The sequence below is a fragment of the Malurus melanocephalus genome, unplaced genomic scaffold (genome assembly GCF_030028575.1).
Source record: "Malurus melanocephalus ecotype Western Australia unplaced genomic scaffold, MMel_1.1 scaffold_443, whole genome shotgun sequence".
NCBI classification, from domain to species: Eukaryota; Metazoa; Chordata; class Aves; order Passeriformes; family Maluridae; genus Malurus; species Malurus melanocephalus.
The window spans coordinates 334,728-351,550 of record NW_026623675.1 but is presented as its reverse complement, the minus strand read 5'-3'; the positions used below and the strand labels follow the sequence as shown (position 1 = coordinate 351,550).

The 16,823-nt window shown below is 35.9% G+C and overlaps 1 protein-coding gene across 2 annotated transcripts in view; it reads right to left on the bottom strand.

The window, feature by feature from the left end:
* PDE7A (phosphodiesterase 7A) overlaps positions 1-16,823 on the bottom strand; it is a 75,774-nt gene that overhangs the window by 17,047 nt on the left and 41,904 nt on the right. The window contains exon 3 of one of the 2 annotated variants that reach the window (XM_057380316.1): positions 11,512-11,595. The exons of the other annotated variant lie outside the window; for it this stretch is intronic. Within the exon in view, the coding sequence (XP_057236299.1) occupies positions 11,512-11,595 (84 nt within the window). The remainder of the gene's footprint in view (positions 1-11,511; positions 11,596-16,823) is intronic. 2 annotated transcript variants of the gene reach the window in all.

The window sequence follows — 16,823 nt, the reverse complement described above, 5'->3', positions numbered from 1 at the left end:
CTTTCTCAAAAATGCAGATCATCAAAACCAACAGATCCCAACTCAGAAGGACAAGAGGTCTGTACTACAAAGAACAAGGCATATTTGAAGTTAGTGAAGTAAGGAGTTACAACTTTTGTYCTTWAAGTCAGTCTAAAATGTTGTACAGGGGAAGGTGKGGACTTACTGACAAACTAAACTAAAAGCCTTAGTGATTTCTAGTGACAGATTAATTATACATAAGATAAATCTTATCCATTTCTTTTCCCTGCAGAAGTTCCAATTTACTTTCTGTTCTATGCTAGCTCATTAATATATTAATATATAAATTAATATATTAATTCTCAAATCACATTAACAAAACATCTCTAAATAGAGCTGACAGTGGCATGATCATACAGTGTGTAATCAAACACAGCAGAATTTCCTTTCAACCATCTGTGTTAACAGAGATTAAACTGACACAACTGAATGTTCTTTCAGACGTGCCTGGAACACCAYCAAGACTGAAGTTCAGGGCTAACAAGGACATCTTCTCATGAAGTATCCTTCTTCAAGCTATCATTCTTAAGGTCAAGACTCTTCCTCTGAAGACACTGGTACCTACACTATATCCCAGTTAAATAAACAGATGTACTACATATGATAAAGGTTGCTTATAAAGCAACATTCATGTGTACAGCAGGCAAATAAATAGATTCTGTCATGCTGCTTTACTCTACCAATATTTCTAAGCACATTTGTTACCTTGAGGTTACAGGCTGAGCACTGCCAGCCTGCCGAACAGAGAAGCAGGGAGCAATACAGCTGCTGCCATCTAATGCAGTGTGTGCTAAGGGTAAGAAGTTTCTCCCCCTCAATCTTGATCCAATCTCTTAGGATTCAAATCTCAAAACAGAAACTAATAGTTTCAAAATAAAATAAWATAAAATGGTTATATTTAGGTCRTAAAACAATCTAAAATAGCCACAAAGTCACACACAAAAGCCAGGAACTTCACCAAATGTCAATCAAATATATACAGTAGGAAATATGAGCACTTTTCTGAAAGCATAGGTAATTTTCTTGTTCTCAAGCACTCTTCTATAGATCTATAGTTAACAGAGACCTGCTTTTGTTGTCATGCTAGAAACTAAGTTTCACTGTCACAGGTACCACCCATTAATCTTGGACAGAACTGTATGATGTAGGTACTACAWGTAAACTACAAGCTTCTGGCAGCTGAGCACACAACAGCTCAAATGTAATAATTTGGCACTATAGGCCTGTGTTCCACCTATACTTGTATTCCTAAGTCATTTAGGAGGGGGTGCACATGTTCTTGCTTCAGGATTTTTTTTTTATGATAGAGGTACACAGGCAAATTAGTTACTTTGGTGAAGTAGAACCATCATTACTCTTCAGAATACATTATTGACACATTCATCTTACAAATATGCTTCAACTCTCAAAATTATCACCAATTTGTATAGCTCACATCACATTAATCCTACTTTTTCTACCCCTTGTTAAAAAAGAAGCCTACATTATTTCAGCTTTCCTAGCAGCAACGCTGCTTATTACAGAATGAAAAAACAGGTGAAGTAGGAAAGTACCAGATGGGGTTCAACTGGTCAATACATCTGCTCAAGCAGAGCCACCYAGACCAGAAACATGTCCCAGAGGCATTTCTGCATCTCCAAGGATAGAGTCTCCATAATCTCCCTGGGCACACTGTGCCAACACTTAGTCATCCACCCTCACAGTGAAGWAGTGTTTCCTGACATTCAGAAGGAATCTCCTGTGCTTCAGTTTGTGTCTATTGCTTCTGGCCCTGTCAGTGGGCACCACTGAAAAGAGCCTGGTTGAGTCCTCTTTGCACTTCCTGCAGKCATTTGCATACATTGAGAGGTTTCCCCTTGAGCCTTCTCTAGGCCAAACAGTCCCAGCTTTCTCAGCTTTTTCTCATTAGCCCTATAATCTTCCTCACTTTCGCTGGACCCTCTTTGGTATGTCCGTGTCTCTCTTTTACTGGGGAGCTGAGACTGGGACTCCAGGTGAGGCCTCTCCAGCGCTGTATTGGAGCAGAAGCACCTCCCTCAACCTGCTGGCAACATACATTCCTCCAAGGCAGCCCAGGATACCATTTGMTTTCCTTGGAGAAATGGCATATGGCTGGCTCATGCTTAACATGGTGACCACCAGGAAGCCCAGTTCCTTTCCTGCCAAGCCACTTTCCAGCTGGTTGCCCCCAGGCTGTGCTGATGCCTGGGGCTGTTCTGCCCCATGAGCTGGGCTTTCTAGTTATTGCACATGGATAGCCCAAGCTAGGGCTAACACCTTGACTAAATAAATGTCTTTATCCTTTAGATTTGAAATGATCAGAGTAACTTCCAAATGAAAAAAGAGATCTTGAGTCTTGCCATGCCTCTGCAGCTCCAGAGCACCTGATTCAGGGGAATACACCAACCCAAAAAGTAAATTTCTCTCTTTAACAGCTTAACTTTTACCCCAGGACAATTCAGGATAGGCAAGTCACATGCGGAGATTTCACAGGGTATTAATTTAAAAGGGAAGCTGAAACGGAAAATAGCTGGCTTTCAAAGAAGGGGGTGAGGGGAAGAGACTTTCTTCAGCTGGAGAACACTGATAGCTACTGTGCCTGCCTTCTCCTTTTCCTCACAGATAAATTATTATTAAGGATATAAAACCCCAGTGCTCTGTGGTCCTGGCAGACCAGCTAAAGCTAATTCATGGAAAACACTGGCAAAATGAATGATACAGCTGTGCAATGGAAACTTGGCATTTCCCTCCTGGCACATTCCTTCCCTTTAGATGCATGATTAATATGAGAATGACAGCCTCCCCTCTTCTATCATGAGTCACAAAACGAGATGCTAATTTCAGAGACCCTACTAAATCAAGGTTCAGTAATGTATAGATCATGGAAAGATGGTGAAGAATGAAGCACAGCTTTTGCTCATGAATAAAACATGCTGCAAAAACATCTCTCCTCCCAGGCCAAACATCTTTCCTTCCATTTGGAGTCTTCAATGTGCTAAATGCCTTTCTAATATCCAGTATTGACTAYTTGCTCCAAGGACAGTTCAAAGACAAAACAGAATGATAAAACAAATATGACATTTACAGCCTTGTGAACAGAAAAAGAATGAAAGCAAAGTTGGGATGACAGGCATGTTAAGAAGGATGCTACWGCATGGGAAGTGCTTTCGATGTGAGGAACCAGAAGGCAAACCGTAGGCCTTTGTGCCCACTCAACAGCAGCTGTCCTATGACATTCTTCTTCCCATTCCTTTGCAAATTAGTTATCATTCAAACTCAAACTCAAATTCAATCCAAGGATTTAGGGCTTTTTTTTGTTTGATTAAAATGGTTATATACTTGTTTCTAAGCATCTTAGGTTTCCTAAGGTGCCRGCATAATAAAAAATTCTGTTTTCTAAAGAAAAAGAAGTCATTCTGGTTACTGATACCAGTTATTTTGCTAATGTGATGCATATACAGCAATAAAATAACACAAATTGCCTTCATGCAACAGATTTCATCTGCATTCCAAGACACTAATTTTAATTTCTCTTCCCACTCCCAATCTTTTAACTTCATGGAAACCTAAAAAAAAGTTTTAGCACATTTCACAGGGATATTAAATATTTATTTTTCTCATGCCAATATAAAAATACAAAGTAAGTAAAGACAAATGATAATCCCTTACAAAATCATAATTTACTGATGGATTTACTCTCAAAATTTTTGTATCTTTTTTATAGTGCGAACAGTCCACAAAARGAAGAATGACAATTATGATTCGTTTAATTATTAATGGAAACCTTAAATCCTAGCAACATACTTCAATCTTCTTATAATGCAAAGATAAAGACACACCCTCTGATGGGAATCTGGTCAAAACAGGCTATGTAGAGTAAGAATTCTGTCTCCATTTCTTGCTCGCTACAGCCCARAAGGTAAATAGGAAATTAAACATGACAAAAAGCACTGAGATTTGCTATTACCAATAGAAAGAGCATAATGGACGATCTTTGGTATCACTGCTACTAAAAAAAAAGAATTTTTTTAAAAAAAATATTTGAAACAATGGATCCTTCTTGTGTTTGAATGTAAAACTTGAACTTTGAGGTGCACAGACCCACCAGTGGTGGCTTTTTCCCCAAAAATAGGAAAGATTTATCTTCTTTTAAAGGAAGTAATCTCTCACGATTTTCCCATATTAACCCAACTGCACATATATAATTTTTACATAGCAGATACTGGTATCATACCATTAGCATATCATTAAACCTGACATATTGTCTGAAATTTTCCACTACTTGTAAATATTTGTTTGACTTAAATATTCCCTTTTACATGCCAATTATAACCACCTTTCTAAGGATGCACCTTTCTAAAGATGCATCTTTCCAGGATACAAATAATTTTCAATTTATGAATAATTTGRAAGTATTATCTAGCATTTCACACCACTAGAGGGACCTATAAGCATTCTAATTTCACATCTATTCCCATCAAACCATTTAGAAATACCCTATATTAGATCCATTAACACTTTTTTAAAAAATTAAGTCCTGCTATTTAACTCTCCTGTAAGTTTACCAGTCACAGTTTGCATTTTAAAATATTTTTACAACATTCAGTACTCAAATATTATATAAAACCATGACTTCATTTGGAAGATATAATTTTAGCAAGGCTTTTAAAGTTACATAAAAAGACTAATTTARACTATTGGGGTCTAAATTACCTCATTATACTTCCTGTCTTCCTTAGAACCACTTAGAGGCCCTGTTCAGCATCATTGTAAGGCACTACACTCCTGCTTAAAAAATATTAAACCAGACTGTTTTGGTTTTAATGTACACTATATGACTATATGCACATTCATAAACCTTTCCAAATAATAACGATTGCTGGAAAATATGCTGTGGGTTACAGATTAATGAAATAAACATGGGTTTGCAAGTGTCTTCTGAGTGAGTGGAATCAGAAAAAAAAAATCATGTTTCAAGAAACTCTAGTAGTACCACAACTCTATTAACAAATGCTCCCTGATTCAGGGAGGGGAAATGCCAGGGATCACCACCAGCAAAGATAACTCCTTTCCTGAAGGATCTTACAGAAAGAAAGGATCTTACAGCTTCAGCAAAGTATAGAGCCACAGAACTGTAGGATCATTTAGCTGGGAAGGGACATAAAAGACTTCTGAAAGGCCTTTAGTCAATTCTCTGCTCAAAACAKAGGTTGAGAGAAATTATTCAAAGTGCAGGCATTAGACTATTTCAGTATGAATTAAGTGCCAATTCTCCAATGGCACTCTAAGCCATTGCTCAGCAGTAAAAGTGTAAAGAAAACACCATAAAAAGGTATCTACAGGACTTTATCTCTCTCGAATTTTGGCTCATCTTAGTATTTCTGTAAACACGTCAGGMAAGATACAAAATTGAGAAAATGAAACAATGCCATTCCTGCACTGGAATGAGTAACATTTTGCAATAATCTCAGGACTAGCAAACTACATCCAAGGCACTCTTTCCATATCAATTTATAGAATCATAAGCCTAACAATCCTGCAGTTGTGTTCTGGTTTTTTTTTAACCTGGATCCACTCACTTGGGCAAGGCAAATCTGCAGCTCACAACAGCATACTGTAAACTARGAAACCTCACTGAAGCCAAATATTCAGAGGAATATCATCAGAACACAAATACACAAAATATATAAACATATCCTTTACAAAATGGGTTGTGGTGTGTTCATCAAGAYAGTGATGGTCCTGAAGAACGTGACACATAATGGTTCAACTCTYTTCCCAAAAGGATAATATATTCCAGACTGTCGCCAAATCATTTTCTTGCTGTCTTCCCAGAAAAACCCATCTTTCTTCGGTGTCCTAGAAACCTTCAGTTTTACAGTAAAGGGATGACAGAACCCTCAATTCTGTCTATTGAAATTTTTGTCTATTTTTCATCACCAGAAATAAAAGAAGAATTGAAAAGCAACACATCGTGGTTAACAGAAAAATAATTTCCTTTACCAAACTATATGTTAATGCAGAAAGTCAAACTGGGAGTAGACATGAAAACAAAAGAATTCTYACATATTTTCTACCAAATTGTCCAGCATTAAGAAAAAATAAATAAAAAAGCTTTTCAAAATAAGGTACATGGAGAAGGAATGAATTAGAGAGGTTCAAAAGAAAAGAAAAAAATAAACAGAATGTATTTCTGTCTTTTTCTATGACGAAACTAACACCAGCAACAAAACACAGAGTGGGCTGTACCTGTGCAAGACTCCAGAGCACACAGGCTGTTTTACAGTAGCTTGGAAGAAGAAACTGCAGGTAAAACAAACATCTAGAATAGCAAATGGAAAAACCAAACCAGCTCTGTMTTCTCAATTGGCAGTTTTCATCCCCAAATCCTCCTTAACCAAGCTCTCTTCAAGCTCACTCTTTTTATTCGGCCAGTACAGCTGTATTGAGAGCATTTTCTGTGATTTCCCCTTACACGACTGCATTCTCCAAACTAAATCAAAGTCAAAATTTCTCTCACACYGTGGAACACAATTTACTTGAATAATCTGGATTGTGAGTAATTAGAAGACAATTTCAGAATTGCATAATTCACAGAAAGGCAGCTTTTGAAGAAATCTGTCAGGCACAAGCTTTTTACTCCTCAGTAATGGTATTTTCAAAGGGAAACAAATACTTCAAGCTATGACCCACACAGAAATCTTGTTGCATGACTTGATTCATTGTGAAACTCACCCTTCTTCCCAGTAGACTGCTGAACAAGACAGACWATTACTGTTAAACATAATCAAATAGATAACTCCTCTATTTTCTTGAAACAAAAAAGGGCATTGAAACTCATCTGGACGATGGTTATTTTATCTCAATCTCTAGATGGTATCATCAAAACCATCATTAACTGTTGCTACACAAGGATTTTCCAAATTGTTTCAGGCAATCAATTTAAATCTGCACTCATTTCTCTTCTTTCAGTTCTGGCCTCTCAGACAAAGAAAATCTAAATTCACTGTTCAAGGTAAACCTTTTTCAATGATTCCTGAGCTAAGAACCAGAAAGTTAAAAGTATTACTGCAAACAGTACATGTTGACATATTTGCCAGACCTCAGAGTAGCATGTAACATTTTCCACAAACTCTAATTTCCATGTAAACAGTCTGAAGGTTGTATAATAAAGGTAAACTCCGGAATTCCATCACGTATTCCACTCTCAAGAAAGAGAATTAGATTTATCAACCACCTATGAAAATATCTCTTCCTTTCTTTCCACTCCCCCCTAAAAAGGCTCCATCTTAGAGGACCTAAGAGGAGACATCTTAGAGAAGACATTTAAGTCTCAATGAAGGCTTAAGTTTCCATCACATTATTTTCCCTCCTATGCAAAAAGCATTATACTGTACGCAATCAACTAYCTTCTTCAAAATTGAGCCATTCCCAAATGTTACCTCACACATACTGATTAACTCAGTTAAACCCTGTTCTTCTATCTAAGATAATTTTAACTCACAGATGTGATAGATTCAGTTGTCTATAAAACACAAAACCAAGCCCCATGTGTTGGCAGCATCATCATCTCCCCATAGAAACATGCTCAGATGAGACTGGCAGGGGAGAATTCTAAAAACCTTTTGACAAGATATTACTTATTCTGGGCCAGGAACAACAGAAAAAGCAAGAAGAAAAACATGTTTCTTGTCTGCAAAACCAAACTATTCTATTTTTCTATAGTTCTTCCAGACTATATTCAACAACCCTTTTCTAAAAGAGAAGCTTAAAAGTATTTATTTCAGCTGTATCTACATAAGACACTTCTCAATGTTTTTTYAGTTATTTTAATTATTCATTTGATCTTTATTCATTTTGGCTTCAGTTCCTCACTGCAATATATTGTACATATCAYTGTGCACACTCATTATTTTGGGTTTTTTTTCAGGTGAAACAGTGAGTGATTAGGGCCCATTATACATGCCTTTGTTTTTGCTTGYTAGAAACACCTCAACCAAGATTTTTTACATGTGTGTATATATACACACAAACACGTATATTAAAAAATAAACATGACTGACAACTTCTCGATAGCAAGAAAACAAAACCTAAAACTTTATTGCTAGTTTACTATTTCAGACAAGGGAATATTTTTATACTCTGACAACACTGAAGACTGAATTACTGTCCATGATATCTTGCATAATATAAAGAAAATTTTAAAGTATTCATGTAAACCTGAAAAATGTAAGAGTGAACCACGCCAATCACTTTTCCAACAACTTCCCTAAAAACTAAACAGTACATGCTGCACTCTCACAGTGAACTGCAAAACTTCCTTCTTGTTTCCCATGGAGTGAAAAGTAGATCCAGTGTTCTACAGTCAATTCAACAAAACATTACAGTGTATACATTTTACTGTAACAGTGAATTCAGAGAAAGAAAGTTGTGTGGCTGCTCTCTCCTTTCCAGAAATGGTGGATTTGAGATGCTATCTTGAGTTTATKCCCATGGTCCCCACACAGGCATAACTAACAGAACACAGTAATAGAAAAACTACTAACTGATGATTCAGCCTTAACCAATATCCAGCCAACAACAAAAAAAGAACCCTGACTTTCCCCACTCACCAGGAAGAAGTCTTGTTGAAACAAAAATTTGTTTATTAAGCTATTCTTCTTGGTAGTTCCTGCAATTAGCTATTAAAAGGTGACTTCTGGAATAACAGATAATGTAGAAGGCAAACTACCATCCAACAAATTTAGCTTGATCATCAGTCAAATCCTGCATTTAATAATCGTCAGATACTACTCCCATTCCACTGTCTCTTAACAACAAAGTTTTTCCAACCATCTTCCTAAAATCAAATTTCCTAGAAGTTACTGTTGAGAATACTTCTAGACAGGTTAGAAACTTGGAATGTTCATGAATCAATTAAAGAATTCTGGGATGAAGAAACAGATGCTGAGCTTATAATGCCTAAGAAGATACAGAAGTGATCTTTAGAATTAAGTGCTCACAAACTCTCCTTCTGCAATACTAGTTGAAGTTGCAAGTTAAAATAGTGTTATGAAGCAAAGTAATGTATTTAAAATTCATTACTTTTCCAACCTACCAGTAAAATAATGGGTTAAGAGYTTATCAATAAAAAATTAGAAGAGACTGGTCAGCATATTATTAGCTAAACCTCCTGAAAGACATTCAACTTCTTCTCAAAACATCATTGACAGAAAAAGAAAACAATGCTGAACAACTGAAGTTAGCTTAAGCAAAACACAAAACAGCAATAATGCTTCAGCACTGTCACTAACAGCCACTATATAGGTCATCTGCAAAACACATAAGCAATGATCATTGCAAAATTTTTAGAACCACAAAACAAAGGTAGTGGATACTTAGAAGAAAGTTACAGTGAAACTACACAAACACAATGAAGGAAGCATGTCCACACATTACTGATGATCAGGATACAGCTGTGATGGGGAGTTAAAAAAAAAAAAAGGCAACATTCCAATGGTGTAGTCTGCTTCAGCTGCAGAAGAGACCCTTTTCAGTTCAGCATTTGTCCCAAGAAAAGAAGAGCTTACTGACTCCTCTCTCATACTGTTGCTCACATGTGTGAGTATTTTTTCAGACATTTAGCTCTATATGGCAAAATCAACTCCTTCTGGAGTTCGCAGGAGAGGGCAGGGAGAATATCCTTAAAATTAGGTCAAGTCTGATTCCTGTGACTTCTCTCTACTTGCAGTCTCATAGCATTATTTAGCATTACTAAATTTAATTATTTCAGCATTACTAAATCTCTTTTGCTTAAAACAACCAAGGAAACATTGATCAGGACTCAATTAGCATTGCAGAGAGAAGAAAACATTTTACTGATAAAAAAGAACCCATATTTCTGTAAATTATTAGATAATTTACTGATATAGTGAGCAATGGCACTGAATTCCTGACTTTGAAAGAAACTCCACAATGTAGCAGGCACCTGAAGGGCTCAAAGAGCAATCCTTCAAYAAGCTACAGTCCTGAAGTGCAAAAAATCTGACTATGGTATGGCAACTCTGAAAACTGCTATAGCAGCTGACTTGAGAAGGAAGTTAAAGACAAGGAATTTTTTGGGCCTCCTAGCAACATWTTTTTGCTGTCATCAGACACCGCAGGTGATGTTGCTAAAAGCTGGYGGCTGTGTCTGAACAAGTAGGGGCAAGGAGAAAGGGTGTCAAAGTCCTTTTCCTGATAAGTCACGAATTGCCTGATACACAATCATCAGGATAGAAAGAAATCATAGAGGACATAGAAAATAGTTAATTTGACAACAACAATATCATACGTTGTCTGCCTTTTAATGGGCAGATCTTTTAATACTTCTGTTAGTATTTTCCCATATCAGCATGAAATGTCACATATACATATACACAAAAAGACATACTTACATAYTTCATAAATGCATGCTGTTTCTACAGAGAATTTATTATACTCAGTCTGGACTTGAAATGAAATTCTTACCCTCTTTATTGAAAATAATCTACATAGCACACTCTTCAAACTTTGTTTTCTCACCTATTTTTATGAAACTTTTAAGTGAAAATAAGAGTTCAAGAGTTTTAGATACGATCTGCTTTGAAAAAGAATAACTTCAGTTAAGATCAGAGCCTAAGACCAGTTTCTGCCACTCATTTTTATTAATAAGGTAATTACAACAACCACACTTGTCACCATGAAATCGGCTTTACTATCTCTCCATTGCATTCAGAATACTTGGAATTGGGCTGATACAATGTTGGTATAAATCCTTTATGACACTTARCACATTCACTATTGGCATAATTCACTGCACTTTTGCTGCATATTGGTTTGGTAGTTATTGAAACTTTGTATTACCACAGCCACTGATAAATTTAGTTACAGCAATACAGATGGATAATTTTACTTTTTTCTCCTGAAAATATTCTTCTTCTAATACTAATGAAAGAAAAAAAAGATTAAAATGTTAGGCTGCTGTTTTCTCCTAACACTTTAATCTTTCTGTAAGATTTGTCTATGTCCAAAAAATTAAGCCCTAGCTATATATTTGAGTAGATGCAATGTTAATCYGTTATGATGAGGTCAAGAACACTGATATTACTGTAATTCTGTTCAAGCATCAGCCTGGACAGGACCTTTATACTGCTTTATAAAAACAGAAAAGTATTCTCCTCGACTGATTGCATCTGCCAAGTAAGCACAGGGCACACATATCAGTAGCTGTTTAGAAGACGAGTCTTCATTTCCACATGGATTCAGGTCTAAATTCAATGAGTTTACAATTACTGGGTTTTTTTAGAAGTATTTAGCAGTGAATATTTTCCTCTTCTATTTTTGGTAATGAGCTAGAATGAAATATTTTCCTAAGAAGTATAGAAAAAATGGTCTTGCTATAAGAGCTGCTAACTTTATTTTGGAGGCTCAGTAGTTAAAATTGATGGAAGCCCTTGTTTATTTGTCATTTATCTGCTTTTAAATACTTACAGTGAAAAATACGGAAATCAATGTATGGATGAGAACCTCTTCTCTCTGTTTCAAATCCTGCCCGACTTCTTACTCGCACATCTCCTAGAAACAGGGTCAAGAGTGAAATAAAAGTGTGGAAGAGTGGCAGAGATAAAATGCAAATGAACATAGCCTGGAGGGGTAAAGATTCATGTACTTAATGGAGGAGAGTAATTCAAACAATAGGCCTACTTCAATGCTTTTTGTTTTAAAGGTGAAATTCAAAACAAAGTTTGAAGACTTGTTAAACATGCAATCACATGCTTTCTTGTCCAAATCTCTCCTGCCTAAGCATACGTTGCCAGAAGCATGTGATAAGCATTCAGATGAAATTAGGAAGAGCTTGCTACACCAGTATGGCAAAAATGCACCTTAATATGACAGAAAACAAGAACATTTAAAGTCGATTTGTTCCTCAGTAACACACATACAACAATAACATTTTGTAGAATACAAAAAAGATCCAACTTCTAGAAATGGTAGCTTTTAGCAAATAAGCTAGTTACAATATGGTCTTATATAATATTTTCCCACTAGCATTTACTTACTTGCGCTCAGCTGTTTGAATATTACACAAGAGCCTATTAAAATACCAAAACTCAGTATTAAAATTTTATCAAACTATTTTGCACTGTAATAAGCTTCAACCTGAATCTTTTAGTATGCTAGTTGACTTCTACTTATGCATTTTACCAACTGAAAGCTGATCAGTATTCTTTCGTTAGATATTTGTATGTATTAATAGAAGCAGTTCACCTGGATTAAAAGCTTTCACTTAAAATCCTTATACTATTACAAATTTGGAGAAATCTTCAAGAATCCAATGCAACTGTGTCTCCCTCCTCAAACCCTAACAAAGATAAATTTAAGATGTGCAAATGTTGTGGTTTCTAATTATGAAAATCCTTCAAGTGTCGCATTCTCCTCACTTCAAACATAACACTTTTCATATGAAACCAAAATAAGTAATTAACAAAAAGAACTATAAGTTTATATGAAATAAATAAAAATATAGCTATTYAATTTTCATCAAGTCACAGTCATCTTGAGAGCATTTCTTTCCTTTCTTCCTTTCTTTCCTTTCCWACCTTGCTAATCTTGTTCTGCTAATGCTGAAGCAGGCAACTCGTCAGAAAATAGCTGAAGACACAGACTCACACGTTACAAAAGTAATATGTTTTTAATACTTAACAGTATCTTTCTAGAGATTCATATCTACAAACACTGACACATCTACAGTGACGCACTTTACATGAATGTTATCTCATGAGGCATGCTGGAAGGACCACAAAAGGGTAGATAGGCCCAGGGCTCCCCTAAAGCTTACATAGCAGTAAAAACACACTAAATACACGTGCCTTTCAGTTATTAATCCTTTCATTTTTTTAAACTGAAAACTTTAACTAAGCTGCAAGGGAAAGCAACCCAATTACTATCTACAATTATTATTTTTCAGACCACTTACAATATATTACTTATGAAAGGGCTTCAAGCATTCATTTGAGCACAGTGCAAGAGACTTGTGTCCTTCCAGGCAATACAGAGGCAGCAAATTGTAGAACTCTTCTGTTAGGCAAAAGCAACTGGTGAATTTTATTTACAAAATAAACTAATAAAAATGAAAAAGAGAAGAAACTTTGGAAGAGAGAAGGTGAATGCATTAGAGGCTGTATATGAAATTAACACTTTACATGGAGGAAAATTCAACTTTCATTACCTTTCACTCATATTTATCTGGGTAATCAGGCATAGCTACAGCTGTGTGAATGAGTTCACCAGCTAAATTAGAAGAAAAATAAAAGAGGTTTTTCAGTGGAGTTAATTTTTTACAGTAAAGGTGATACAGCTTTTGTGATTTATTTTTAGTTTTCAATGTTGTTCTTTACCTTTAGAATTTACAAACCACAGTGCAAATTAGCAAATAGTTTAAGTCAGTGTATAACTAGGTTTTGGTGAACTTTTTGTTCTAAGTGTCAAGAATATAAAAGTTCACAGGAAAATACCTGCAAACCAACATGGAATTCTGCAAATAATAAAAYGAGCAGGTTCATCTGATAACTGAAGTCCAGCAAATTTCTCTCCGCCTTGATCTTTTTCATTCACTAGTACCCTTGTCCAACAGCATAGACAGAATAATAYTATCCCTGTTACCCTTGAAATGCCTGTGATGTTGTGGATTTTAGGGAGGATATCAAAAACCATCTACAAGTGAAATGAAGAAGTGCAACGAACTACATTGCTTTACACAGAAATCATCAGAACATTACAGCAATATTTAGTCAAAGAAAGAATTGTATACTAAAAAGGCACATGGCAAACTAAGGGAAAGGCAAATGTAATAAGATAAAGCTAAAATGAGTGTATTTACTTACATACATATAAAATGAGAAATTCCCAGCAAGGAAAGCTAAATATTTTCATTACACAGTTATTGAACAAAATTCTCTCTCCCTAATCATGGTAGAAGAAGCTATTAAAAAAAAATCTCAACAATGGATGCCTTTTTTTAGAATACAATTGTATTTGTTCTGGAAAAATATATCCCTTCTATGGGACTGGAATTTATTACAGCAAACAAAGTAGAAAATTCTCTTGTGCCAGAACAAAGGCAGAAGAGCTGTCTCCATTACCATGGTAYAGAACTGCTGTATTTTGCAAGATTTCAGACAATAAATGTGCTTGAAAAATATTGATACAAGTGGAATTTGATGATACCATACATYCATCATAAGTTTCTAAATATACAGAAGCAGAAAAAGGAATAACTGGCTGCACATTATGAAACTATGTGCTATTAGCACAGCGAAACTAATCTCTAGTGCATATGTTTAGTTATCTCCAAAACGACCAGAAATACTGGATCATCATTATGAATTCACTGCTTGGCTAACGTAACCTGCAGAAGATTAATGGATCCCAAATGCACCCACTTCATTGTACTTTCGYATGTTCACATCAATTTGCTTGGGAAATCCTGCACAAGTGTTTTGCAAGCCTGTGACTCTGAAATTATGCAGAATTTAATTTTAAGGAAGAGATATGTTTATCTTCATAGGGATCTTTACAAAAAGGCACAAGATATCTCAGATTTGAGATTACTTTTATCAAACAAAAGGACACTGTTACATAATTATTTCAAATAGCAACAGAAATCCAACCTCAGAGCCAATTATTACTATGTAGTAGCTGAAAGACAACTAAAATTCAACACTTAAAAGTGAAGAACTTATGAATAGTTTTCATTTTTYAGACCTTTATAAACATACCGAAATGCTTACATAATTTTTTTAAACCATCAGATGACACAGTCTGCTTATAGGTAAACTTCCTTGGGGGAGGGCACAGTAGTGGCAGCAAGCTGASTGACTGCTTTTACCTGAAGTGTTTCTTCTTTAGCCACTTTTAGSTATTCTGGAAAGACTCCTGTGTTACCTTAAAGGAACACACTCAAGTCCAGCATCTTAATGATATTAGACTTCCAGAAATAATTTATTACCTCTATGAGATTTTTGGTGATTCCAAAGAATCAAGAGGAAGATTTACAAAACATGAAGCCTTCCTTTCGAAACCTTATTTTGTGTACAAAAAAGATACAATATCAGATGGCTGAGTATTTTGCTACATCTTTTCCCMGAATACTCCTGCATGAACAGGATTGCTTGCATTTTTAAGACAAAGATCATACTGGCAGACATTTAATTGAAGACTACATAAATCATGGCAGAAAGAACGTAAGAGGGAGGTTTGCAGCTATAACTGAAAAYTGAAAAGAAATTAGGGCTGTAACACAACTTACCTTGCTTGAAACAGATTGTTTAGTTCCTGCCCCTCTCTCAGATTCCTSCTCACACCACAAGGACAGCTCTGATACTTACGAGGCAGTTGAAATGCCACAGCTGACATCCCTGGGCGTTAGGGTTACACAGCACATACTTGGTGCTAACCTAATGCTGCAGTGTGGCACAGTAACAATGCAGCAGCTGCTTGGAGAGCTGAGGCCATCGGGAGCAGGGGCAGAAACCTCAGAGATCATGGAGGACAGCTGGGAGCAGAAACTACCACCTCAAGGTAAAGCACTCCAGTCAAAGCCATGAGGTTGTAAACAGCAGGATTTTCAGACAGAATTACTACTTCCCAGATTAAAATTACTATTAAATTTATTGGAGAAACAGATGACAGGTCAGCTGAATGTGCCAGAATTAAAGCAGAGTACAACATAAAAACCACTACCAGAGAAGAGTGTGCACCTGCATTACACAGTAGCTTTTCTCCAATTATTCCTATTTGAAGTGATCAAGACCTCTAAAGGAGGGTAAAAATGTTCCAGTTGTAGTTGAGAGGCGCATGCTCACCAATACAAGCAGTCAGTGCTCCACACTTTCTACCCCATGCACAGCAGAAATTCAGTCAATATAAAGYAACAAGAGAAAGAAACCAGAAAAGCAAAAAAGAGGAAAACCAAGAAATTATCAAGATTACACAGAAACACTTACAAGATATTTTGAGAATTCCTCATAGTTGCTGTGAAAAGTGGCTGAGGCGATGCAGATGTATTAGCCTTTCCAAGGTCTTAAAAGAAAAATTCTACAATGCTGCATCTGTATCTATATTTTAAAATAGTAAATAAGCCACTCGGGAGTGGCTTATTGTATATTTTGGGAATGGGGTATGACAGATGAGTCATTACAGTCAATGCTGCTTGTTTATATCGACACACTGATGAAGGCAGTGAGGAGTTAGTTTTTTACTTAGTATACCCCTAAAATATGAGTTTTCAAATTGAACCTGGACACACTGCTACACCACAGGAATCCCTATTTACTTGGTGCAARTGAATTTCCATTGGATCACCATTGGAACAGCCTGAAAGCATTGAATGTGCTGGCATTTATGACCAGCACAACTAAACAAAGCAGAAGGACTTACCATAGACAACTTTAGCCTTATATTTTTGGTCTACTAAGAAAAACACCTTACCAAGGTCCATTTTATTAGTAGATATAGTCTGTATTGAATAAAATTAACCAAGTAAATGGCAAATTTTCTCACTACTGTGCCTAACTTACCATTAAGTTATASCTGAGGATTTCTTATAGCTTATTCTGCTCAAGTGTACTAAGATAAATAAAACAAAAACAAAACTCTCACAATACTGTAGGAAATACAATGCTTCACATTTCTTGTAAAAAATTCTAATGGAATATATTAATCCTTGAATCTACTCTGATATTAATCTTTCTACATACCGATGAGTCCAACTGTTCAGCTTTCAGGCTGGTCTTTTTACAGTC